General features: G+C 37.6%; 1 protein-coding gene across 1 annotated transcript in view; it reads left to right on the forward strand.

Annotated features, from left to right (window-relative positions):
- Window positions 1–26,561, forward strand: part of KLHL2 (kelch like family member 2) — a 112,503-nt gene extending 85,942 nt beyond the window's left edge. The window contains exons 6-15 of the mRNA XM_072975158.1: window positions 1,209–1,318; window positions 5,476–5,592; window positions 6,820–6,969; window positions 11,903–12,020; window positions 18,820–19,017; window positions 19,391–19,492; window positions 20,679–20,807; window positions 21,438–21,578; window positions 24,116–24,259; window positions 25,443–26,561. Coding sequence (XP_072831259.1) covers window positions 1,209–1,318; window positions 5,476–5,592; window positions 6,820–6,969; window positions 11,903–12,020; window positions 18,820–19,017; window positions 19,391–19,492; window positions 20,679–20,807; window positions 21,438–21,578; window positions 24,116–24,259; window positions 25,443–25,471 — 1,238 coding nt within the window. The 3' untranslated portion in view covers window positions 25,472–26,561. The remainder of the gene's footprint in view (window positions 1–1,208; window positions 1,319–5,475; window positions 5,593–6,819; window positions 6,970–11,902; window positions 12,021–18,819; window positions 19,018–19,390; window positions 19,493–20,678; window positions 20,808–21,437; window positions 21,579–24,115; window positions 24,260–25,442) is intronic.
- Window positions 26,562–27,046: the final 485 nt, after the last annotated feature.

The raw sequence follows: 27,046 nt of genomic DNA on the forward strand, positions 1-27,046 counted from the left end.
AGCCAACTAATCCTTTTTATGGTGTGTTGAAACACATATTTGAAATGAATCTTTTATTTCATTTTAGAAAAGCCTTTTTAAAAAAATTACTATTAGAATATGGTTAGTTGTAAAGACCCAGAAAACACCTACAACTTCTGGCAGGTCTTTACTTTAGACTGCAGGGATCATAATACAGTAAGAGCAAGATCTGAATCCTCACTCGTTACCACGCACAGATCTAAGTGCTTGTAAACAATTTATTTAATCCTCACAGCAATCTTGTTAGGTAAGGTATTTTTATTACCTAACCCTAATGTACAGATGAGGAAACCAAGGCTTAGAGAAATTACAAAACTTGTCCAAGGGTTTACAGGCTAGCATATGGCAGAGCTGGGATTCCACCACCACCTTTCCTTGTGAGCTCACACTTTAAAATGACAGCTGGGCTTGTGGGAAAGGATACTTTGTAAATATATATATATATTTTAAGTTTTAAAGTCATGGATTATACTAATAGCCCCCACTTCCCCCACCTTTGAGAAGTTGGGTATATTTGTGAAATTAAAGAGAGTCCCCCCCCCCCCCAAGTATTTTAAGAATTACTAATTTCACTGGTTTCTGGAAGGGATTGAGAGTATAAAACAGTGTAACTTAATTCCTAAAAAAGCTGCTTACATGGAATTCAGAACTATCTGTATTATAGACTAGTTCTGTTTTTTTTTAAATGATGGTCATATATTCAGAGGGACCAGTGTTTAAGATTTCTTTGTTTAGTTTAGTCTTTAGTTTTCAAATTAAGCAGCTTTCCCTCCTTATCCCATTATGTTCTAAAGCTCTCTGTTTTACCTAATAAAGTCAAGTGTGTGAATGTACTTTATCTGATTTATGTAAACAAAAGGTTTTACAAATTTCAATACTGATAGTCCTACGACCATGTAAGGAATAGATATTTAACTCTAAAATACCACCTTATGAAACAGAAGCGATTCAGCTGCGTGAACAGTAAGGCTGCCTTCCTGCACGTGCTTTCCCTTTGTCACTCAGGCACAGACCACTTCCCCAGGTGAGTTGTCTGGGTTCCTCTTGCTAGTTCTTGCCTTAAGGAAGTACACTTGGTTTTCTCACTCATTGGTTAGATTAAGAAAAGCCTCTTCTTTTTTAAGCAGTTTGAAATGATAATACTGGAATGCTGGTGTTAATGGATTTTCTCTGTAATCTCCAAACAGAGCAGCACTTTGCAGACGTCGTGCTCAGTGAGGAATTTCTCAACCTCGGCATTGAGCAAGTGTGCAGCTTAATCTCAAGTGACAAACTTACCATTTCTTCAGAAGAGAAGGTGAGTGTAGTTTTCTTTTCCTAGTGTACAGTGACACCGTATTTTTTCTTTTGTTTTGTTTTGTAACTTAGTGATCCTGTATGTGTAGTGACAGCCAGTGATCTTTGATCTGGAAGTTGAGAAACGCAGCCAGTTGACTAGTTGGTTGTGTAAATGACCGTGTGTCCTCACTGCCAAGGAGCTTCCCGAAATCAGACGCCAGGGTTTTGTACTTGACCCACAGCAGGAGCCTGCACGCATTAAACGGTCTGAAACAGGGACCTTCGGGGAACTGGCTTTCCCCCCACAGCTAGACACCTGAAAGAACTGTGATGTAAACACAGTGTTCTCCAGCCAAGTGATTTCACCACCTTGTGAGTTGGAAGAAGTCACCCAGGGTGGCCAAGTTTAGCTTACTCCAGACAGAGCCTCTTCCTTTAGATTTAGCCCTTGTGGCTCACACCCCACCCTCCCCGGGCTTCCTTCTCCCCTTCAGAGCCTGTGCAGCTGCTTCGTCTGGTTGGGGCCTCTGTCTCTCTGCACTCGGGGTTGCCTTTGTCAGCCACCCAATCACTGGAGAGAGAAGCCTCTCTTAGTGGATTTATTCTTTCAGTAGGTATTATAGCCTGTGGAAATCAGGACACAAAAGCTCATGAACACCTTGCATTCTAAGTGAAGTGGGCTGGAAAGAGAAAGAAAAATGCCATATGATATCACTTACATGTGGAATCTAAAAACAAAAACCAAACAAACAGAAGGACACAAATGAACTACTTATTATTTATAACCTGGATGATTGATTTCTTGAGTATATTTCTTGAATATAAGCACATCTGACTGTCCTTTATGACTGGATCACCACAGTCTGTTGATTCTTTGTGGTTGGCTTTATTCCTTTGATAACTATGTAAGTTTAAAAAACTAAAGCTCTAATCTCTTCTTAGAAACAATGATCAGTACATACATATAAACTACAAATGTGTGCAATAAACTGTACATATGTTTTACATGCAATATAATGTATATGTGCAAACTGTAATGATTCTACCTAATAAAACTGAAAAAGGAAAAAAATATGCTGCATTTGGAGGAATTAAAATTTGAGTTTTTCCTTTGTGTGCTTTCCATGTGAAGTTGTATAAACTTTAGTTCTCTTCCCCAAGGATATTCATCCTACCTGGGGGCAGAAGGACACATTTCTTTTAATACGATATATGAAAAAGTAAGTGCAAGTGTTTGTGAGATGTACAATCTTAGCACCCTAGAAATACAGAGAAGAGGAAGACAATACTGTTTGTATTTAGTGGACACACTTTGAGTACCTACTATGAGCAGACAGTGCCGTGGAGTGCTAGATATGAGAAGATTAACAAAATAAAATTCTTTACTCGTGGCTGGAGGAACAACTGGTGGGGTAACAGATGATCACAGACTGCTGTGGGGCCCAGTAGGAGCATTTAATCATTCCTGGAATAGAGATGGGAGGTCAGTGTGGCTCAGATGTGTGATGCAAGTTTTTAAAGCGAGTATGAGTTTGCCAGCGAAATAAGGGTGAGTGGGAATGGGAAGGGCAGTCCAGGCAGAGGGAACAGAATATGTAAGTGTAAAAGGTGTGAGAGAATGAGTACATTCAGTTGGTTCAGTGAGATTAGAGTTCAGACTGTGTTGGCAGAGTGGTAGGAGATAAAATGGGAAGATGACATAAGGTACCTTCTCAGCCACATTAAAGAAAATCGATTTTATCCCAGTGATGATGAGGCTATGACAGGAGGAGGATGGCATGATGATAGCTGCACTGTGGAAATGTCACAGAAGCTGTTCTGGTTTTCCCCTGCTGTGTAACAACCATCCCAAAATGTAGTGACATAAAATAACCATATTATGTTCATGATTCGTGGGCAGGATTCACACAGGGCACATGGGGACAGCTTGTCTCTGCTCCCCAGTCTGCCCAGAGCTGCAGCTGGGCTGGCTTGAAAGGCTGGAGACATGGCTCTGGTGTGGTTCTCCTGGAGCATAAACCTGAGGCATCAGTCCTTCTGCACATGGTGTCTTGTGTGCCTGGAACATCCGGGGTGGTCCCTTCACTCGTCTGGCTCCTGGGCTGGGGCTGGTTGGCATCTCTCTCCCGTTGCCTCTCCCCTTCCTCTCTGTGACTAGCTTGGGTCTCTTGTAGCTTGTCATCTCCAGTAATCAGCCTTCTTACATGACTTCTGGCTTCCCCCAAATGAGCATTTCAAGAGACCAGAGAGAAAGCTGAAAGGTGTCTTACGACCCAGCTTCAGAAGCCCCACAGCACCAACTCCACTGCCACCTGTGGGCGACCCAGGGCCAGCTCCCACGCCCTGGGGGCAGGCACTCGTAAGATGTGGAGACCACAGAGGTGTTTAGTAAGGACCATTTCTGGAGAGTGGCTACCAAGTAGTGCTGTGCAGAGCGGACCAAGAGTGGGCTGAGAGTCAGACAGGAGGGCACTGAAGTTACCAGTGAGCACAGGATCTGATGTAGGGTGGTAGAAACAGGAGTGGAGAAGAGAGGGCAGAGCGGAGAAGCAGTGAGGAACCGGGACTGAGAGGACCCTCTGTCTCTAGCATCTGGCACATAGACATACTCAGGTGCTGACTGAATGAATTACAGAGGCATGTTAATTATAATGTAGATTATTTTTAGTTTCTTGCTTAATTCCTACATCAAAATAACCTATTTTTTGCTCCCAGTTATCTGCTTAGATATCATCTAGCGTTTTCTACACCCCTTTAAAGATTATTGGGTTATATATTCATCAGTCTGGAAGGGAATTATATAGTCAAATTCTGTCTTCGTATTTGTTTATTAAGCTTTCTCATAGATACATGTTGTAATTCCCTTATTGTTTGGATTTTTAATTCAAAATATTACATTTAGTACATTCTACTATTGTGACAAGAGTTAATGTAGTCTACAGACCCTCGGTTTAGAAGTATCTGATCCAACATTTGTTTGTATGTTTCCTGAGGAAAAATCCAAAAATGAATTGTTAAGAGTACATGATTTTCTTTCCAGGTATCACTTTGCTTTATTATCTTGGGTGCTTTATTTCAAAGGGACTTGAGATTTTAATCTATAAGTAAGTAGAGCCAAATTCAATTTGAAAACATTGTCAACAGTGAATTAGATCATATATCATCAGATCATCACTGCTACCACTAAAATTCAAGATCAGATATTGTACTTGGTGAAATGCGTAGTAAATAACAAGTAAAAAGTATTCACTAAGCACATAAAAGTACTTAATAAAGTACCCACTAAATTAAAAGTAGATCTACCATATGATCCAGCAATCCCACTTCTGGGTGTATATCCAGAGGAAATACAAGCAGAATCCTGAAGAGATATCTGCACTCTCATGTTTGCTGTGGCGTTTTTCACAGTAGCCAAGATGTGGAGGCAACTGAGTGTCCATCAGTGGATGAAAGGATAGAGGAGAAGTGGTATATACATGCCATGGGATGTTATTCAGCCATAAAAAGACCTTCCATTCGTGACAACATGGATGGACCTTGAGGGCATTATGCTATGTGAAATTAGTCAGAGAAACACACATACTGTGTGATCTCACTTGTATGCAGACTCTAAATAAGTAGAGCTCATAGAAACAGAGTTGAGTGGTGGTTACCAGGCGCTGGGGGTAGGGGAATTGAAGGGATGTCAGTCAAAGGGTACCATCTTCTAGTTATAAGATGAATAAGTTCTAGACATGTAATGTACAGCATGGTGACTACAGTTAATACTGTATTACATACTTGAAAGTTGCTGAGGGTAGATCATAAATGTTCTAACCACAAAAAAGAAATGACAGTTATGTGACATGATGCAGGTGTTAGCTAAAGCTGTGGTCGTCATCATTTTGTAACATACATCAAGTCAACATGTTGTCCACTTTAAACTTAGTGTTATCTGTTAATTTTATCTCAGTAAAGCTGGAAAAAAATTAAGTACTTACTAAGTACCAAATTAAAAAAACAGAAAGAAGTGGCTTTTTGAGTATGTCACAAGTCAGGATTTGAAAAATTTGAGCCATGGATTAGACTTTTGTCTTGGTGAGAGTTGTGTATAAAATGTAATCTTGTCATATTTTATTCATATGCCTTGGTATATAAGTCATTACTTATTTTTCTTTCCCCCATGTTTTCTGCAAGGTATTTGAAGCAGTCATAGCTTGGGTGAATCATGACAAAGATGTAAGGCAAGAATTTATGGCTCGGCTGATGGAACATGTACGGTTACCGTTGCTTCCTCGGGAATATTTAGTTCAGGTAAAAGCGTATGAAAACACATCAGTACACGTCGCACCGTGTCCGTGGGCTGACAGCAGGTAGATTCCTGACACACAGTGGCAAGAGCTGCAGGACACAGGGCTGGGAGGCCCAGGGCAGAGGACCGGAAACACAGCTCCTGCCCTGACACCTGCTCATTCTTGGGCTCCTGCCTGCTCTTACGAGTCTGGTCCTCCCCTGTTTCTGATTTGTGTGAGCGAGTACTAGAGCTTATTCAGCCGGTACTTGTGCTGATTGAAGTCTGTGTAAATAAATTCACTGTGGTTCCATATCAGTGCTCTGCATCTCCTCGGCTTCCCTTTTGGTGGCCTCCTCTGATTGCCCTGTAGAAGTAGAATCTTGTCATTCAACCCAATGTTTCATTTTCCTTCATAATTTCACAGTGACATGCATTTGGTTTCTGTCTTTATTTCTAAGCTGGGGAAAACCAGGTTATTTGAAATGAATAGCAATAAATGGATTTTTAGTAGTCTCAGAACAGTTTTAAATTCACTGTTTTATTATTAGCATCCTACTAAGGATATTTCAGTATTTTAATTTATAATTGAAAGCATCTAATGGAACTTTTTTAATTGAATGAAAGGTTCTTTAAATTCTGTGGTGCTTTACAATTTTCAAAAGTTTCACACACATGATTTCATATAATCCCATAATAACCCTCTTTTTCCTCCCCTACCCTTATATTGACCCCCCTTCCCTCTCCCCACTTATACCACTGTATTAGGAGATTAGATCTGAGCATTTTAGAATTTCTTGAAGCCTCATTATTTGTTGTAATCGTTGTAATGATTGGTACTCTGCTTTTAAGAAATGAATAGAAAAAAACCTGTCCTGCACTGAAGGTTGGGGGTAGCAAGGACAAGGTTTATTTTGATGTGGGCACATTGTATGAAGTATTTTGAATCCCTTTTCTGGCTATTTGCCTTCTTTGGTTTGAAAAAGATGTCTTTAATTTATAAATATTGCCTCCCCCACCTGAGGGACTCATTATCTAAATTTTCTTATTTTTCTTACTATTTAGCTCAAGCATCTTCTGGCATCATTTCCTTTTCTCTCAGTGATATTTATAAACTTTTTCTCTGTAACTTTTAGACTGAGCCAGAGAGGATAGTTACTGCTTTTTTTCCTCTTTTTTACTTGTTTCTCTGTCGGTTTGGTCATGAAGTGGCTGTCTCCTCATGGGCTGTGTCTACTCTCTTCTCCCAGAGGGTGGAGGAGGAAGCGCTGGTGAAGAACAGCAGTGCTTGCAAAGATTACCTCATTGAAGCCATGAAGTACCACCTGCTACCGACAGAGCAGCGTGTCCTGATGAAGAGTGTCCGGACCCGCCTGAGGACGCCCATGAACCTTCCCAAAGTAGGATCCGATGTTCATACTTGTTCCTACCTCATCGGAAGGGCCCATAGTGACGCTGTTGATATTTTTACTTATCTGAATTCCTGTGTGCCCCAGGAATTCATCGTAGTGTTTATAATGCAACCTCTCTATTGATTTTGTCTGTGGAGGGTGGGGGTTGTTTGGCTCATATGATTTTTATAAACTGCATGATGTCACTCTTCCTGGAACAGAGGCAACCAGTATTTGTCCCACCTGGGTTTGTTTGTTTTTTTAGCTCAGTTATAGCAGAGAGGAAAATCAGACCAGGTAGAAAGATTTCTTTATAGCCACGTGTTTAGATGATAACAGAAAACCGAGCAGTTTTGCAGAATTGCTGAGAACTAAGGAGCGTAGCCTGTTCAGCTGGCGCCTTCCTCTTCTCTGTTGTGTGCTCTTTGATGGTTCACTCACACGTCACACGTAGCCACTTCAGTGCAGGTTTTCCATTTGTCTTCCCTCATCTCTAGTGTTCACGTATTCCTGTGTGAAAGTTCATTTTCTACCTTTGTCTTTTTAGTTGAAGCCATTCATGTTTTACTGATTTAATTTTCCTTACAAATAACCCCTCATTTCTGTCTCTGTTTGCAGCTCCTCCTGCTCCGTTTGCCCCTTTGCGGCACTGGAGGACCAGCGCTTTAAGCACCACTTTATGTCTGGTCTAATCAGAGTGATCCATAGTATAATGCTTTTATTTCTGTATTGATTTTCAGCTCTCGTGTGTTTGGGGCAATGATGGATTAAGAAATAAGAACTAATCTGTTATCCACTGTTTCTTGTATCATCTTTAGTTATTACTTTATCTTTCCATTAAATTATGTCTTTTACATTTTTTCATATTAATGCTTTTATTTAGTGTCTTTTCAAGTTTTTTTGAGTCTACATTTTTAATTGCTGCAAATCCACATTAGTAGTGTTTTTTCTGTTTTGCCCAGTGTTAACAGGAGTTCTCAATTTAGAACCAACTGTGTATTCTGCCAGTTTGCTACTCCCTCCTTTTTCTAGACCATTAATAAATATTTTAATTTAGAATGGACATCAGCATTCTCCCTGGTGACACCTCATTAGAAATACCCGCTTACTGACATAGTCCATTTTTAGGAAGTTTTGGTCCATATGATTATGTTTATTATCTAAGCCAAAAATAAATATTTAGACATACAACATCCGATGAGATTCAGGATCAAATTCGGCATGATTTTTTAAAACATCCCTCTGCCTTTTACTCATCGTTTCATAGGCTCCTAGAAGTTCGAATGCTTTTCTCAAAATATTCTAAATTTTTACTGAGAATTATTATCACTTAAAAGGTATTTACAAGGCATTCACCTCCTACCCTATTTTGAAAATTGGTATTTGCCTTTTTTAAATTTTCTGATCTCTCCTCAGTTCTCCAAGATTTTTCAAAAATAATTGTAAGTGGCTCAGTAAGTACATTAGCTAGTTCCCTTAACACTTTAGTATGCATGCCATCTGGGTCTGCTGATTTTATAAGTGTTTACATTTTCCAAATACCCTTTACCTCCTTTTATAAGTAGCCATCTCTATAAGTCTTCATTACTTCATATTTGTCCATATTATTTGGTGTCAGTTTTTGTTCTCACAAAAAAATAGATACATAAAAGGTGTTCCTAGCCTTAGCCCATTCAGATTGTTACTTCCTTTATGCTAGTCTTTTAAACTTCCTTCTAAATAGTTTGTTTTATCTTCAGTACTTTTTATTTAAACATTCGTATTTGTAAAGAGTCTCTTCTTGTGTATTGCCTCTTCTGGCATCTTTAGCTTTGCCTTTACCCTTAGGGGGAAAACTAATTCTCTTCTAATTTCTGGAATAAGTATGTCACTTTGGAAAATGTGCTGAAGAATTCTTGGGAAAATCCTATCAAGTATTCTTTTTTCTCTTTTGAGTAGAGTTGCGATCATCTGTTCAGTTGACATTGTTTTTGGGCTTCTCTGGTTGTGACTTTGGAGCATCCCTGCCACCTGTGTTAACTTTGGATTTCTCACTTTTTTTGGCTTTATTTTGAGGTGGGAATGCAGGTCCCTGAAGGGTCTCTTCTCTTCTGCCCTTTCAGGGTGTCTGGGGAGGCAGTGGCAGACCTGGCAGGGAGCAGTGAGCTGCATCTGCATAGTCTCCTCGAAGTGTGTTTATCTCACATATTTTTGAAAAAGTGTTTTGTTGGATGCTTTTTCAATAGCACCATTTGTCCTTTTAGAGTTGTTCTAGTCAAGATTGACTCTGCATAGGTAGGTAAGAATGAGGCAAAGATGAATTTCTCATGCTGACATAACTTCATAGTAATGATGCACTTTATCACAGTCACGATAAGACACAGCAGACAGAATGTGGTAGCAGTGGTGAAATGATAGATAATATTTCTACCACGGCACTGATTTATTTATTAGGCTCTGATTCTGTGGACTCACGCTAACTTGCATGGATGATCTTTTTATATCTCAAACATTAGGTTAGCATCTTCAGTAAGCCGTCTTGGGATTGCGTAAAGTACTGTTGGATTTGGACAGCGTAGTGAAAATAGTGTATGTTGTGCTGCTGTGCTTTATTGTTAGCTTCCTTTTATCTTTGGGACCTCTGTTTTGACAAATGCTATCATGTTATTTCTGTGCATATGTTTTTCTTTAACTTACCCAGGGTATCTATTGAGATTTCCAGTTGGAAAAATTATAAAACTTGATTGCTTCAGGAGGCAATTTTAAACTAATATTTAATAGGTGAAGAAAATGAAAGCACAAAGTTTAATTGACCTACATTTCAGGATGGCCACTTGAATTTAACTCCGTACCCTTTGCCTTCCTTAAATATGTCACATTTAACTTTTTCATACTAATGTCTTCCTAGTTTTCTATTCCTTTACATTCGCATAAGTAGCATGGTGTTTCTCAAATGAGATCAGGTGTCTTTTACAAATAATTGGAGTCTAAGAGCCCTGACACCTCTTTTGATGGTAAGTAACACAGTGGCTTTTAGCACCATCTCTTGATCTCGTACAGATATCCCTGCTCATGCCTTTCCATTGTACAGCCTTCCTTTTCCCTGTTATCTCTGATTCGCGGAGTCCCATATCCTCACTCCATTTCACTTCTCTTGGGTGAGTAAAGGACAGACATTACTACCTTTCTCTCTGGTCAGGAGCACATTTTCCCCTCCATCTTCATTTTGATGTACAAAAGTGAATTATTGCATAGAAGTCATGAGATTCATAGTTGAGAATCATGAAATCTAAGAAACCTATATTGTTTCTCAAGGATTTTTTGAAAACTATTCCCTTCTGAAATTTTTTTAAACTGATCTTCATCAGAGATGTTAACCAAGCCTCTTTCACTTAGCAGAGTTTAAAAGTTTTAACACAAATCTGTAAATCCCTGGATACAGGGTGTCTCTTACTGTCTGTCCACCCCTATGATTTCACAACTTCGCCCCCTCCCCTTTTTTCCTCTGGGGATAGGAGGGAATCTTTGTTAATTCTTCCTTTTATTTATTTGCATTCAACACTAAAAGAAGGGCAGGTCTGGTGAAAAATAATATAATTGGTCTACGTTCAGTCTTCTTTTTAAGATCTTCAAAATTGAAACTCTTTCTACTCTTCAGTCAATAAATTATGAAAATAGGCTCCTTTTTGGAAACAGGATTTACTCTGATTTCTGTCTGCTCATCTTTCTATAGTTCCAGGTACAGGTAGGTCATTACTCAGTCAAGGTTGCAAACCTCCCCTTTCTGTATGTATGACTCATTCCGTCTTCTGTTTGTGTTGATTTTTTGTTTCTTTTGAACCATCTCACCTTTGCCTTGAAAGGATCTTGCCATTCTTTACAGCATTCCACATGTGACATCATTAGCTTTTATGTTCTTCTGATTTCATAGCCATGTTTTCAGTGTTGCCAATGAGTGCCTGTTTGTACTCAGTAAAGACAGATACGTTGACTGCGAAATTCTGTCTACTCTCAAGGTTCCACCCGCTCCAGGAAGCTTTCACTAAATTCACTAAATGGCTGCATTTCATTGTCTGATCAGGAGCAGCAATTAATGTCTATAACTAATCATGTAGTTTTCTGGTCATATTTAATTGTATGTTGTTCTTGAATTACTTTAGAGTCTTGTCTCCTTAGTGATATCTATAAGCTCTTGAGGGTAGAGACCATGTCTTATATTTCTTATGTAGAACACCTAGCACAATTCTGGTCAAATACAGATGATAGGCTCCTAGTAAATAGTTGTTGGATTGAGTTAAATTGAAGAAATTTGTAGACTTATTCTCAGTGCTCGACCATTGTGCATTCATTCATTATGAGTTCTAGTATCTCCATTATCTGTCCTCTTGGTTGTTTTATTTGTGGGGCATCCAGGGAGGTCTCTTTACTTGAGATCCAGGAATCTGTGCTCTCTTGTGAACTCCAATTCAATTAGTCTTCCTTTTTCAATATTTTTTTTCCTTCTTCCATCTTTCTTTTAATATCTTACTGTCCTTTTCACATCGCCCACCCACTAACATAAGTTTCACTCCACTCTGCTCTCCTGGATTGTGGAGATCTACTCCCTGGTCATCACCAAGCTGGGGTCTAGTTTATAGCAAGCCCTGTGACATACTGCAGCCTTGCCAGTGCTGACTGCCTGCTGTTTTTGGCTTAAATACTGCTTTTGCTTGAAGGATCAGAAACTTAATTTTAGTTTCTGATATCCTTACTTTTGACTCAATGTGCTAGATGATAGAACTGTAGTTCTAACATGTGCCCCCTTTGTTGATGTTGATTAAATGTGAATAGGTGATTGTTTTCCCCCAGCTCACCCTACCATCTTCATCCTAACACTCTCCACGTCAGTGTCTTTGTAAGATCTTTTAAATCCCTGAATATGCAATAGCTATTTGTTCAAGTGCTTATACCTCTGCCCTTCCAGTTGATGGTGGTGGTTGGGGGCCAAGCACCGAAGGCTATCCGAAGTGTGGAATGCTATGACTTCAAAGAAGAACGGTGGCATCAAGTGGCAGAATTGCCTTCCAGGAGATGTAGGGCAGGTAAGCATGATGCATTATGGTCATTTCCCTACTACTGTGTCATTGAGAGCTTCTCTCTCAAGTCTTATTTTATTTGGAAGAATCTTTATTAGCAAAACTCGGATTAAAATAGCTATGTGGTTAAACAGTGATTCAGGAGCTTCATACAACTCACAAGACATTGATGGGGAAAGCCACTCTTGTCTTCGGCTTTACATTTTTTTCTGATTCTCTGGTATAAGGCAGAGTAGCTCGCAACTTACTGGATATTTTCCTCGTTGCCTTTGCTGAAGTGCTAAGAAAGAATCTTTAGAATTGGGACCCTCTGTTCTAAGAGATTCCTGACTTAGCTATAAGCCACAATTGCCTTCTTCCAAGCATTTGTTTCACAGACATTTGTTGAAATAGACCTTATTTAACCAAAACTGCAAAGCAGTTGCAAACTCTGAGGATTCTTCCTGGGACTCAGATCTGGAACCGTAATTCATAGCGCCCATAGCAAAATGAGTTCTGAGTGCAATGGAACATTTCCATCACGGTCGTACTGTAACAATACATCTTGGAGATTGTTACATAACAGCATAGTTACCTCATTCACTTAGTGCTGCCTAATACTTTGGAAGAGACTCTGGAGGTAGTATGATTTTTCTAGCTTTTTATTGAACATTGAAATTGTTTTTAATCTTACGTTATAAACAGTGCGGCAATGAATTCCTTATACATACATCATTATGTCCATGTGCCAATATATTTTAGGGGGATAAAACTCTAAAACTAGAATTAATGATTCAGAGGCTATCCTAAGAGGATACATCAATTATTACTTCTACTAACAGTAAAATATGAAGGTGCCAGTTTCCCTACATACACTATAACACCTTGTAATTAAATGTTTTGAGTTTTGCCAATCTGGTAGGTGAAAAATACTCTTATCTACTTTGCACTTTTATTATGAGGAAAATTAAACATCTTTCTGAATTGTCAGTTAATGATTTTTGCCATTTTTTAATCATATTGTTTTATCAATTTGTCAGATGTGAAAGAGGGTAATTTTTTTGTCTGTCATTCGTGCTGTGAATATTTATTTATATTAATTTTTTATCTGTTGACTTTATTTGTGTTATTTTTTCCATGTAACTATTTTATCCTTTTATGAAGTACCACAGAGTTTTGCCTTTGGACCTTAGGATTCATTTCTTGTATAGAAAAGCCTTACTCAAAAATTATTTATGTGTATAATAATATATGTGTGTGTAATTCCCTAATATTAATATCTTATAATTGTGATGCAGTTATCAAAACTAAGAAATTAGTGTTGGTACATTACTGTTAACTAACCTACAGACTTATAGGTTATCATTTTTTCCATTAATGTCCTTATTCTATTTCAGGATCCCACATTGCATTTATTTTTATTATTTTTTTAATTGAAGTATTATGTTGGCTGTAGGTTTGTCCTAGCTGGCTTTATTATGTTGAGCTCGGTTCCCTCTATACCCACGTTGGTGAGAGTTTTTATCATGAATGGATGTTCAAATTTATCAAATGCTTTTTCTGCCTCTGTTGAGATGATCATGTGCCTTTTGTCTTTCCTTTTGTTAATAGATGTATCAGATTGATTGATTTGTGTATGTAGAACCATTCTTATGATCCTGAAATGAATTCAGCTTTATCATGGTGTATGATGCTTTTTTATGTATTGTTGGATTCAATTTGCTATATTTTGTTGAGGATTTTTGCATCTATATTTATCAAAGGTATTGGCCTGTAATTTTCTTTCTGTGTAGTCTCTTTGTCTAGTTTTGGTATCATGGTGATGGTGGCTTCACAAAATTACTTTGGGAATGTTCCCTCACCAGTCTTTTGGAATAATTTGAGAAGGATAGGTATAAGTTCTTTGTATGTTTGTTACAGTTCCCTGGTAGAGCCATTTGGTCTTGGACTTACGTTTGAAGGGAGTTTTTTTGTTTTGTTTTGTTTTGTTTTAACAGATTCTGTTTTATTGCTAGTGATCAGTCTGTTCAAATTATGTTTTTTCTTGTCTCAAATTGGGCTGGCTGTATGTTTCTAGAAACTTGTCCATTTCTTCTGGTTGTCCAGTTTGTTGGCCTATAACTGTTTGTTATATTCTCATGAATTTTTTGTATCTCTGTGGTATTCGTTACTTCTCCTCTTCCATTTCTCATTTTGGTTATTTGGGTCCTCTCTCAGTTCTTGTTGGTGAACCTGGCTAGAGATCTGTTGATTTTTTTTTTTATCTTTTCTAAAAACCACCTCTTAGTTTTATTGATCTTTTGTATTGTTTTTTGATCTTCATTTAATTTCCTCTGTGATCTTTATTATATTCCTTTCGTCTGCTGACATTGTGTTTTGTTTGTTCTTCTCCTGATTCTTTTAGGTGGTAGGTGAGGTTGTTTATTTGAGATTTTTCTTGTTTCTCTAGGAAGACCTGTATGGCTATGAACTTCTCTCTTAGAACCTCTTTTGCTGCATCCCATAGATTTTGTAAGGTTATGTTTTCATTGTTTGTCTTGAGATACTTTCTTATTTCTTATTTGATTGCTGACTGATTTTTTTTTTAGTAGCATGTTTTTGGTCTCCATGTGTTTGTTTTATTCCCATTTTTCTTCCTATGGTTGATTTCTGGTTTCATACCATTGTGGTCAGAAAACATGCTGGACATAATCTGTTTTCTTACATTTGTTGACATTTGTCTTATGACCTAGTATATGGTCTTTCCTAGAGAACATTCCATGCATGTTCCATGTGTTGTCTGGTTTTTCTTTGAGTGTAATGTCCTGTAGATATTAATTAAGGCCTATTGTTCTATTTTGTCATTTAAGACCTCTGTTTCCTTTTTGATTTTTTTTTGTCTGGAAGATCTGTTCATTGATATCAGTGGGTTGTTAAATTTTCCCACTGTTTTGTATTCTTGTCAATTTCTCCCTTTGTTTTTTTAGTATTTATTTTATATATTTAGGTGCTCCTATATTGAGTACAATATATGTCAGTGAGTGTAATATCCTCTTCTTATATTGGTCCCTTTATCATTATGTAATGTCCTTCTTTGTTTTTCTTTATAAACTTTGTTTTAAAGTCCATTTTGTCTGATACGAATATTGTTACCCCTGCTTTCTTGTTTTTTCCATTTGAATGAAATATCTTTTACCATCTTCTCACTTTGAATCTGTGTGTCTTTCACCCTGAAGTGAGTCTCTTGTAGGCAGCATGTTGTAATTTCTTGTTTTTTAATCCAATCTGCTACTGTGGAATATTTAATCCATTGACAATTAAGGTAATTATTCACAAATATTTGCTTATTGCCATTTTATTTTCCAATTGATTTTGTAGTTCTTCTTTGTTCATTTCTTTTATTTTCCCTTTTGTTGTTTGATAGTTTTCTTTTGTATTGTGCTTGGGTTCCTTTCTTCTTGTTTTTTTTTGTGAATCTGTGTTATATTTTTGATTGATTGCCCTGTTTTTCAAGTATATTGATCCATAACTGTATCTGCTTGCTTTAGTCTGATAGTCATGTAAGTTCAAACACATTCTAAAAGATCTACATTTTTTTACTCCCCTCCCCCACACTTTGTGATTTTGATGTCCTGTTTTACATATTCATGTTTATCCTTTTGCTGTTTATTATAGTTATAATCACTTTTACAAAATTTTTAAATTTTTTTTTAATATATGTACTGACTTATTTAAGTGATCTTCAATTCTCTTACACACTTGCTTTTCCTATTGTGATTTTCCTTTTCCTATAGATTCGTACTTCTTTTTAGAGAAGACCTCTAATTATTTCTTTTAGGGTTTAGTTTAGTATCATTGAATTCTTTTAGTTTTTGCTTGTCTCAGAAATTCTTTCTCCTATTCTAAATGATAACCTTTCTGGGTAGGGAATCCTAGGTTGCAGGTTCTTCCCTTGCCACTGCCTTCTAGCCTGCAGAGTTTCTGCAGAGAAATCAGCTGATAACCTTATGAGGGTTCACTTGTAACTGACTTCTTTCCTCTGCCCTGATTGCTAAGAAACTAGCATTCGCCCCCTCGTTGCAAGCCAGCTCCAGGCCACTCTAGGCCTTCTGTCTGTCCCAGTTGACCTTCCAGCAGTAAGGAGGCTCCCCAGGATGTGCACCTGCCAGTGTGGACCTTTCCTCCTTCACAGATACTTCCCAGGGATGCCATGCCCTGAATCACCAGATCTAACTAGCTCAACATTTCATCTGAGAGGTGCCAGTCCCGCCCTGAATGCTTTTTTTCCCCATCCTACCTGGTTGCATGGAGATCTTTCTTGCAGCTTCAGTTGCAAAAGAGATCTTCTGCCAGTTTCTAGCTGGTTTTCTGTGAGATTTATTCCACATGTAGATGTATTTTTGATGTGTTTGTTGGGGCAAGTGAGCTCCATGTCTTCCTACTCTGCCATCTTGATCCTCCTTTCTTACATTTCATTTATTTGTTGTATTTTCTTAGTCTGTTCTGATCTGTGACAGTTCCTCAGTCTTTTCCTGTCTTTCATGCCCTTGATTCTTTTGATGAGCACTTGGTCAGGTATTTTGAAGAATGTCTCAGTTTTAGGTTTAATATTTTCTCATGATTAGATTGGGGTAATTATGATTATTTCTGGTGACTTTAACCTTGGTCACTTGAAAAAGGTAGTGTCTACCAGGTTTCTCAACTATAATAAAATTTACTTATATATTTTAAAAATATATATATATATTTATTTGAAGTTGTCTTTTTCTCTTTTTTTCAAAGAATCTTCGTTTTTGTTTGTTTTTTGGTTTTTTGTGTGTGTGGTGGGGGGTAAATTAGATTTATTTATTTACTTACATACTTACTTACTTAATGGAGGTCCTAGGGATTGAACCTTGTGCATGCTAAGCACACACACTACCACTGAGGTATACCCTCCACCCAAATTATATTTTTAAAGTATGAATTTTTTCTAAGTGCTTTTACAGTTTTATTTTTTATATTTATATAAAAAATATCTGGACTTAATTTTGATGAAAGAAGATGTGGATTTTTTTTTAATGGCTAGCCAGTTGTTATAACACCTTTTATTGTCCAGTCTACCTGTATCCACTCATTTTAAGTGCTGCTTTATCATATAGTAAATTTCTAAATGTACTAGATTTTATTCTGAATTTTTTGTTCTGGTCCATTGACTTGTCTTGCCTCATGCATTAAAACAGAACAGTTTTAATTACTGTGCTGTATTATACATGATGGGACTTGTTGCAGGACTAGTGATAGGACTTAATCTGTTGGTGGATATTTAACATTTTCTTCTTATGGTTCTGCATGCTGCCTGCTGTGTCACTGCTTACTGTCCCCAGGCCCGCCCAGGAGATCTGCCACATCCCCTGCTGTCGAAAGGTCCTCAGGAAATCCAATGGTTACCCTAAATTATTTGCTAGTTCTCTGCCTAGTTAAATTGACCGTTGCCCACAGCTCTCCTCACATACTCTGGATTTTCCAGAGTATAGCTTGACTGTTCATTTCCTGGCTGAACCGGAAACCTAGCTGCCAATACAGTCCACTTCATCTGAACTGCAGGGTCTTGACGCCATATGAAAGACTGCACATCCATATGAATTTTGGGGGCAGGGTTGGGGGATAGAGCACTGGAGGGTAAGACATTGGAGAGTAGTGGTACATGCTTGCCTGATGACTTCATACGAAACGTTGTGTTAGTCAGACACTTGGAACTGGTGATTCCTGTACTCCCAGTGGGATTCAGGGAACTGTGAGTCACAGGGCCTGCCCTCTAGCTGGGGCAGTGACATAAATGTTATAGAATTTAAGAACAATAAAAGTTTCAACAGTTTAAAGCAATGATATTGCAAACTATATAAGATTTTTTAGCCTTAAAGTAGGTGACATTTGCTATAGGGGATTAGGAGTTAGCGGTAGTCCCTTCAGGACTAGTGCGTGAAATGCCTCCTAGAGCATGTGGAACTCTCACTGGGGTGTGCAACTGGAAGGGGCTCTTCTCAGATCAGGACAGCAGCATGAGAAAACTCAGGAACGTGAAGGGTGGTGTAGGCCCCGAGTCCGGCAGCCTGGTTTCTCCTTCCAGGGATCCCCAAGCATCCCAGAGTTAGCCAGCAAACTTTTTCTTAAAGGACCAGACAGTAAGTATATGTGGCTTTGTGGGTTATCGTTCTCTGTCACAACTCCTCAAGTGCCGCTGTAGTCAAAAGCAGCCTCAGACACTACATAATGAATGGGTGGGGCTGTGTTTCAATAAAACTTTATTTATGGGCCCTGAAATTTTAATTTTATATGACTTCTTATGCATCACAAAATGTTCTTTTTCTCTTGATTGCTTTTCAACCATTTAAAACCGTAAAAAACATTCTTTGCTCAATGAGTTTCTACAAAAATAGTCTGCTGGCTATAATTTACCAACCTCTGATTTAGCCCACTAACATGATAAACTGAGAGCCTGTTGTGCAAATTAAGTATAAACATATGGAGTAGAAAGTCCAAAATTGAAAGCCCTGGGAGATGTGTACAGGTTCAAGTAGCTGGAAAATATTGGCCCATTGTTTAAGTCTACAAATAAGTATTTGAAAAAGCCAAAGTCAAAATAGTACCTCAGCCTATGCCATTGCATAATTCAATAATAGAAAGGAACACAAGTTAGTCATTGTATATTGACTAAATTGCTAATGAGTAGGGCCCATTCAGTCAGGCTTCTCCTGAGGGGAGCTTATATTCTGACAGCAGCAGAAGGCTTACCAGCATGCAGACTTTAGGTGATGGCAGCAGTTGGGTCATGTGCACATCATTAATGGCTGTATTTCTTTTGCAGGGATGGTCTACATGGCTGGACTCGTTTTTGCTGTTGGTGGCTTTAATGGTTCCTTGAGGGTCCGCACTGTGGATTCGTACGACCCCGTGAAAGATCAGTGGACCAGCGTTGCTAACATGCGGGACCGGAGAAGCACTCTGGGGGCTGCTGTATTGAATGGACTGTTATATGCTGTGGGAGGCTTTGACGGGAGTACAGGCAATTTCCTTTCATCCTTTCAACATTGCTGTTAGAGTTAACGTAGCAGTCACATTTATGGAACAAGTCCTGGCAAGTTAGGACACATTAGAGTATTTTAACATGTATTTTAAAGACAAGTTTAAATTTTCTATCCAGAATTCCTTTAAATGACGTGAGAGTGCTGAGTATGTAACTTTTCTCCCCATGCTTCAGTATCAGATATCTTCTGAACTTTAAAAAGCCAATAAATGTCAGTAGCTTGGGTAGGAACTCTCTGGAAGAGAAGCCATTCCTGTTTATCATGCGATTGGATTTTAGCCCAATTTAATGTGGCTGAATATATAAGGAACCCGAGGAGGAGGTGAAGCCCTCTGTGCCGTGTTCCCTGCAGGTCTGTCCTCCGTGGAGGCGTACAACATCAAGTCTAACGAGTGGTTCCACGTGGCCCCGATGAACACGAGGAGGAGCAGTGTGGGCGTCGGTGTTGTTGGAGGTACGGCTGGCCTCCTGGTTGTTAGGAGTGGTTCTTCCCGGTCACCTGGACACCAGCTTTCTAAATGGGCAAGCAAGTGATCATTTAAAGAGAGAAAGTAGTGGTTATTGTAAAATATTCGTTATCCTTTTTTTGAAATCGGCTCGTCTGTATACTAACCTATATAAGGCAGCCCACCCTCTGGCCTCTCTTTCCCCCTTCCCCGTAACCTACATAAAACTAACTCCTCTTAATACTGTGATTTGGGGAACAAACCGGATGACAAGAATATGAAATTTTACATTTGGAGAACGGCTGTTTAACATTTAAGGGATGGGTTGCCACAGTTCTTTATTTATATCCTACCTTGTCCCCCCCTTAAGAAAGGCTGTAAGTATGATTTTTTAGTGTGATTTTTTTTTTAATTGCTTGAATAACTTTGTGTTCCCACTCCCCTCCCCAACGTGGGTATAATCCTCTGCATTGACTTTTTTTAGCAGCTTTATTGAGATAGACTCCACATACCATATCATTCACTTGTTTAAAGTGTACAGTCCAGTGTACATGTACGCAATTCATGTTAAATCATTTTTATTACCCCAAAAAGCAGCCCAACTGCCTTGACTGTCACCCCCTTCCTCCCAGCCCTCAACAAACACTACTCTACTTTCTATCTCTGTATAAATTTTCCACTGACGGACATTTCATATTAATGAAATCATACAGTATATGGTCCTTTGTGACTGGCTTTTTTGACTTGGCGTAATGTTTTCAAGGTTCATTCATGCTGTAGCATTTACCAGTACCTCATTTCTTTTTGTTGCCAAATAATATTTCATGGTATACTGGTGCTAATTCTTGATTTAACTTTTTTTTCAATTTACTGAGGTAACTTTGATATTTAATTTGGTTTTCCAGGATGTTGTGCCATTACCAAATAGTGTTACCCAAAGGCATAATGAGTGTCCTTTCTGTTCTGTCAGTCAGATGAACATGTTAAATTAGTATCACCGTATATGTCCCACAGATCTTCCTAATGTGACTGGATAACTCCACCTCTCACCATTAGATAAGATTTTAGTAGTTTGTAAAAACCAGTAATGCTTTAAAGGGAAACTCTGCTACCATAAAGGAAAAATATATTCTTTTCTGATTTGCAAAAACCAGCTTTTTATGAACCTGACTGTCTTTGTGGTTCCGTGGCTAGGCCTGCTGTACGCCGTCGGGGGCTACGATGGCGCGTCGCGACAGTGTCTCAGCACGGTGGAGTGCTACAGCGCCGCGGCCAACGAGTGGACCTACATCGCGGAGATGAGCACCCGGCGCAGCGGGGCCGGTGAGTGGGACCGCGGGCAGCGCCTGGAGCACGGAGATGATGGAAGACAATTAAACAGTGATTTATCGGCATCTTTTTATGTTTTCGGAAAATGTGTCCTAATTCTAGTGACACTGTTAAAATGTCTTGAATTATGCGTGTAGAGCAGTAGACTGCTGCACTTAAATTTCACTTCGTAAAATTTCTGAAGTGCCGTGTTAAAGACCTCTTTCCTGTTTCATTTCATTATTTATATTGTTTGGCATTGCGTTTACTTTTTTGTTTCTAGTAGTTATTGGGGAACTTGCTTAATAATCAGCTCTTTTGGGAGCCATTTCTTACACATTTTCTGCTTTAATACTTGTTTGCTTTTATCATGAAAGTTGTTTTCAGAAGGGTTATGTTAAAGGACTCTCCCCTCTGTTTTCAGCTGCATTTTATTTTTATTCTGTTTGACATGCTTCTTTTTTAGAACAGTAGTTCTTATTGAGATTCTTATTTGGAATTCTATTCATTTTCATTTCTTAGGTTTTACACTTGAATATTGACTTACTATGAATAATCAATTTGGAAGTTTTATTTGAAAGTCATTTGAATAAACCCTAATATGTTATAAATTTCTTGTCCCCTTTACTACTTTGTGTTTTACAGGTGTTGGTGTGTTAAACAACTTATTGTATGCTGTAGGGGGTCATGATGGCCCTCTAGTACGAAAAAGTGTCGAAGTGTATGATCCTGCCACCAACTCATGGAGACAGGTTGCAGATATGAACATGTGCAGGAGAAATGCAGGTATTTGTCTAGTTTATGATTGTGAAATTTATGTTGAATTCTATTTAAAGTTTTACTAGTATCACTGTGTGTTTCCATTGTTCTTTTACTGATCTGAGTTTCCCTAATAGACTTGCTCTTTAAAGGCAAAAACTTTCGTAATAATCTTATATAGTGAATGCCTAGCTTAGTGTCTGCAGCATAGCACATTGATGAGATCCTTCAGTTAACTTATAACTTCTGTTAGAGGCTGCTTTTTGGTAATGATCATAGAGACTAAATTAGAGGAGGAACCCTCTTTATTTGATACTTGAATTCATCCATTCTCAGCACAAACCTTTTTGAGTCCCTACCAGGTAGCATGTTCTGGAGCCCAGTTCTCAAGGCATTTAGTCTAGTTGAGTAAATATTTATACCAGATTAAGAAGCTGGTTGTTAATCTGAATCTGGAGGGGAAGCCTGAAGAAGGTAACTCCAATTTAATACAGTTAAGGATTTCTAGAAAATGGAAAAGCTAAAACAACAACAGTAATTTTAAGAAAGCTGAGGTCTTCAAGATTAGGGAACTAACTGCTTAAAAAGAAGATCTATGGAAGGGAAATAGAAATGGAAAATAGATTCAGGATAGCTAGGTACTGATTTTGGGAAATGCTAGTCTTCCTGAAAACACCGTTATCTTCATGCCAGTTCTCATAATCCAAAATAAATTCCTGGTGATTCTCAAACTCACTGTGCACCATTGGATGGTGTTGGAGGATGCACCCTCTATTCCCCCAGAAACACTCTCCTTAATTTCTCTTTAAGTTCAGTGTGATCACTAAGGGAGACTAAGTATGCAGGACTGCAAAACTCCCACAGCAGAACAGAATATATAGTTCATCCTACTAGACCTTCCATCTCACACAGTCAGCTGTGCTTGATGAAGTACTAAAACCCCCTCAGCTATGGATAGTCCAGAACCATGGAAAAACCCACACATCTGGTCCCTAAGTCAAATAAGTGCTTGTCTCCAGCACATGTGAATTTAGAAAAGCGTATGGGTATGTGCATCCTGGATTAGGGAATTTAGTTGCAGTTTGAACTTTCATTATTACTTTCTTATAGATTATTCTAATTTTATTTTTTCTCTACCCTTGTTTTACTGTTTTCAAATCAAAATTAGCTCACTTCTTCCAGCCAGCAGAATAAGGAGATAATTTGTGTATGTAGAGCTATTGTCATCCCACTCTTGCTTTTCGGGTGCTTGAATTACCTTTAAATGATACGAGTTTGCTTCCTGTCAAGAGGCTAGAATAGTAACACATTTGAGTTTGAGGAGAGAAGATCTGCTCTGTTTGCATAGAAGCCACTGTTGCTGGTGCACTTTAAATGCTGTATAGAGATTGGGCTCATTGTTTTATGTTAGAAATCTGCAGCTGTTAATTGTGTTAGCAAAACTGTCTACAGAACTCCAGGGACCACTGTGCAGGCAGCATCCTTCTGGATGTTTTGTTTAATTCTAGTTCGTAAAAAGCTCTGAATCTTGTTTAAAATTATTAAATATGTGTTTTAAAAAATAAATTGAAATAAAGAGCTGTTAAAAGGTGTTTATCTTTTCAGTCAGCAGTTTCCTTTGTAAAATTTACATTAAGAAAACTGTTGCACAAGTATGCAAAAATGTGTGTAAGAGGGATCTTTGTTCATTGCAACATCATTGATGAGAGCAAAAAAACTGAAACTAACTTGAAACCCATCAGTAAAAGACAAATAAATTATGGTATTATCATGAATGGAATACTATCCAGGCATTAAAAATTATGTAGATTTGTATTTATTAACTTGGGGAAATGTCCAAGGTATGTAGTGGGAGTGAGTAAAAAGTAGCATGTGTAACATGTGTACTGTGAGCTACTCTGGGGTTTAAAAAAAGGAGTGTCTGAGTATATATGCGTCCTGCAAGAATAGAGATCAGAATTTCAGTGATCAGGATTCTGAGTGATACAGGACTAGCGGTAGTCTTTTTTTTTTATACTTTTCTAGATGTTTTTAATTTTTGCCAGCCCCCGCATGTTTTTCTATTAATAATGAAATAAATAATACTGTTCTCCCCTCTTAAAGGAGCTAAAATAGATAATCAGTCAGTTTGATTAAAATTTAGAATCATTTTTATATATCTAGTAGAAGGTAAAAAAAAAAATATATATATATATATATATATATATATATTTCCTTAGCATTCCCTTAGAAGCTGACTTTGGATGAGTTTCTACTTCTTTGACTTTTAATTTTCTTTTTTTTTTTTAATAAAGTAGAAAGTAAAACAGTTTCTAACCTGTAAAGTAAGGTTACTGTGAAGGTTAAATGAAATAATGCGTATATAAAGCAACTATGGCGTAAGTGACATGGGTAGGACCTTACAGTAGGTTTTTATTGAGGAATTCTTTCTGGGCTCCCCATCTTCTCTTCTTGCCTCTTCCAAGGAAGTAAGTGTCTCCTGATCACTCATCAGACACTTACAGAGATATTTGTATTCATCCAAATTTTTAAAATAATTATTCTCTCTCTGTAATTTTTTAAAGGAGTTTGTGCAGTAAATGGTCTGTTATATGTCGTTGGAGGGGATGATGGTTCCTGTAACTTGGCATCGGTAGAATATTATAACCCAACGACTGATAAATGGACAGTTGTGTCATCTTGTATGAGCACAGGGAGAAGTTACGCAGGTAATAATCTTCAGTTTTCTCACAGTCTTCTATTGTAACACAAAAAGATTACATCATTATAGTTTTTACATGAAGAGCATTTTATGTCAGGAAAGAGTCTTTTCTCAAAGTATATTTTATTTCTCATTCTCAAATTAATTAGTATAGGATATGTGTATCCTGAAATAAAACACAAGTATTCTTCTGTCATTGTGCAGTCATTTGTGTTCAAACTCACAAATCTTCCCAGTGTAGAATCATCATAAAATGTAATATGGCTGAACTAACATCTGTATGCAGTGGTGTGGAATTCACTATGTGGCAAGCCTTTAATTACTCTGACATCCATAAGATACGACCCCTACAACGTCTGTCCCGGATGGGCTCCATGTGTTAGTATTACAGTGAGGCTGCAGAGTCCTTTTCTTCCTTAAGCACAGCACGGATTGAATTATAAAATACCATTTTGGTCCATTCTTTTAGTAAGAGAAATGATAATACTCCTAATAAATACAACGCTGAGTCTTTAAAATTGTAAGTTGCTTATTCATTATTCTCATGGTACATATTTATATTGCTTTAATATTAGAATGTTTCAGTGACATTCTAATATTGATCCAACAGTGGAGAAAAAAGAAGTTTATACTAATTAGCCATCACTGTTCTTTATGTATCATCCAAAACAGCATTTGTAGAATATATACAGTAGGATCCCAGAATAGCATTTCTAAAAATTATGTGAATTTTTTAAAACAGCTTCATTGAGATATAATTGACACAGAATAAGTAGCATATATTTAAAGTGAACAGTTTTATTAGTTTTGACATATGTACATAACCATGAAACCACCACCACAATCAACATAATGAAAATATTCATCATTCTCAAAAGTTTCTTTGTACCCCTTTGAGTATTAGGTAGATTTTAGTATTTCCTGAGTGAAATTGTTTTCCCTTAATTGTAACTGTGAAGAACAAGAGACTAGTTCAAATAGTCCGATGTAGTTTTGGGCCATGATTTTTAAACAAAGATTTCATTGTCGTTTAGATGAAAATGATAGTAGGGCAAAAGAAAGAGATTTTGAAACATCATGATCTGTTCAGCCCCTGTTACTTAAGTAATAGAATAAAAAATTCCGTATTTTCTCAGAGATACAGAATGCTTCCTGTGACTTCTGTCTTATTTCTTCATTTCTTTGTTCAGGAGTCACAGTTATTGATAAACCATTATGAGCCCGAAGGACATTTTCGGCATATTTACACATGAGAAGCAGGCTTCAACAAGTACTTCTGAAGTGACTGAGAGTCGAGCACTTCTCCACTTGTAGCTGCACTGTGAGTCTCCGCAGAAGGTAAGATCATCTGCCTTTATAGGCCTCAGATACTGAAGATTATTTTTGGTAGATGCACCGCGTAGGCTTTCTCTGCAATGAGCAGCAGCTGACTGAATTTTAATAAGAAACTTGGACTGCAGGATTGTTCTGCAGTCTTTGGACAACAGTTGCTTTCATAAAGACTAGTTAATCCACCTTGAATGACTATGGATTATCTTTTGAAGGGGGATAAAGTAATATGTGTTCTTGTAAAACTAAATTTCCTCTTTATTCCTTCTCTTGAAAATCTATATACACAAGAACTGAAAATCTTTGAACAGGTATTAAAATCTTATGTACGTATACAAACTAATTGAGGGATAAAACTGTTTGCTTTTATAAAATGTTTGATTACATGAGTATAATTTGTGTGCATATAAATGTGTGTCTATATGCTTTCCTTTAAATATGTTTGAAAAGATGTTTGAAACTTGATTATACTATTTATAATTGGCACAGTACTTTGAATTATGCCAGTACTACATTGTAAAACAGAGTTGTATTTTTTGATATTTAACAATGCTTAACACTTTAAAATGCCACTTCTGAGGAATGAACACGGTGTGACACACTTGAATACATGTGTGATGCCAAACTTTTTTAAAATATAAATTATGCTTATTTATTATTTTCTTTGGTTTAATCTTGGTCATGTTTTGGTGTGTATTTTTAATTTTTTTCTTAAAGTAACACTTCGGCATGAACATTACTGCAGGTTTTTGATGAATACAATGAATGTATGGAATTCAACTGAATTTGCATGGTCTTAAGAATTTTTTCTGTGTGTATAAATTTAGCTGCTATTAACAGAAGAGAGAACTTTCTGTCAGTAGCTATGTGCGTTGATCAGATACAGTTTTTCTGAGATGTTCAGTTAATCTCACTTTAAAAATGACCAAAACATGTCTTTCTTGAATTAACTTTGAATAAAAGTTTGTATATTATTTGTTTCACGTTGTCCTTGATTTTTATCTATTTAGTTGCCTGCTCACTTTTTGTGTTCTTTTATAAAATTTGCATTTGCTAACTTCATAAATCAATATTTTGAATTTGTTGCTCAAGTAACCTACAAGGCAAGTCTGTTAAATCAGTAACTGAAGGCACTGAAAACTGTTTTCCAAGAAGCAGCTACCTCAACATCAAGGCAGAAGTCTCCCAAGGACTGGTGAAATTTAAAGTTATTGTGTTCTTCTATCCCTGATATGGGCAGGACACAAAATAAAACAACTAGCATGGGCCAAAAGGAAAGTCAAAGTGGAAATACCTACTGTAAAGCAACTGAGAAATAAATTACCGTTTTGATACCAAATAAAAAGAATTAAGGAAATAGGGGTGAGGTGGCCAGCTGAGGGGCTGGACATGAGAGGGGTGAGGGGATGTGGTGGCTGGTCCTCAGGAATTTAACAGCTAGGCGTGAGCTGTTGCCAGAATAGTC

This window comes from Vicugna pacos, chromosome 2 (genome assembly GCF_048564905.1).
Source record: "Vicugna pacos chromosome 2, VicPac4, whole genome shotgun sequence".
Taxonomy (NCBI): Eukaryota; Metazoa; Chordata; class Mammalia; order Artiodactyla; family Camelidae; genus Vicugna; species Vicugna pacos.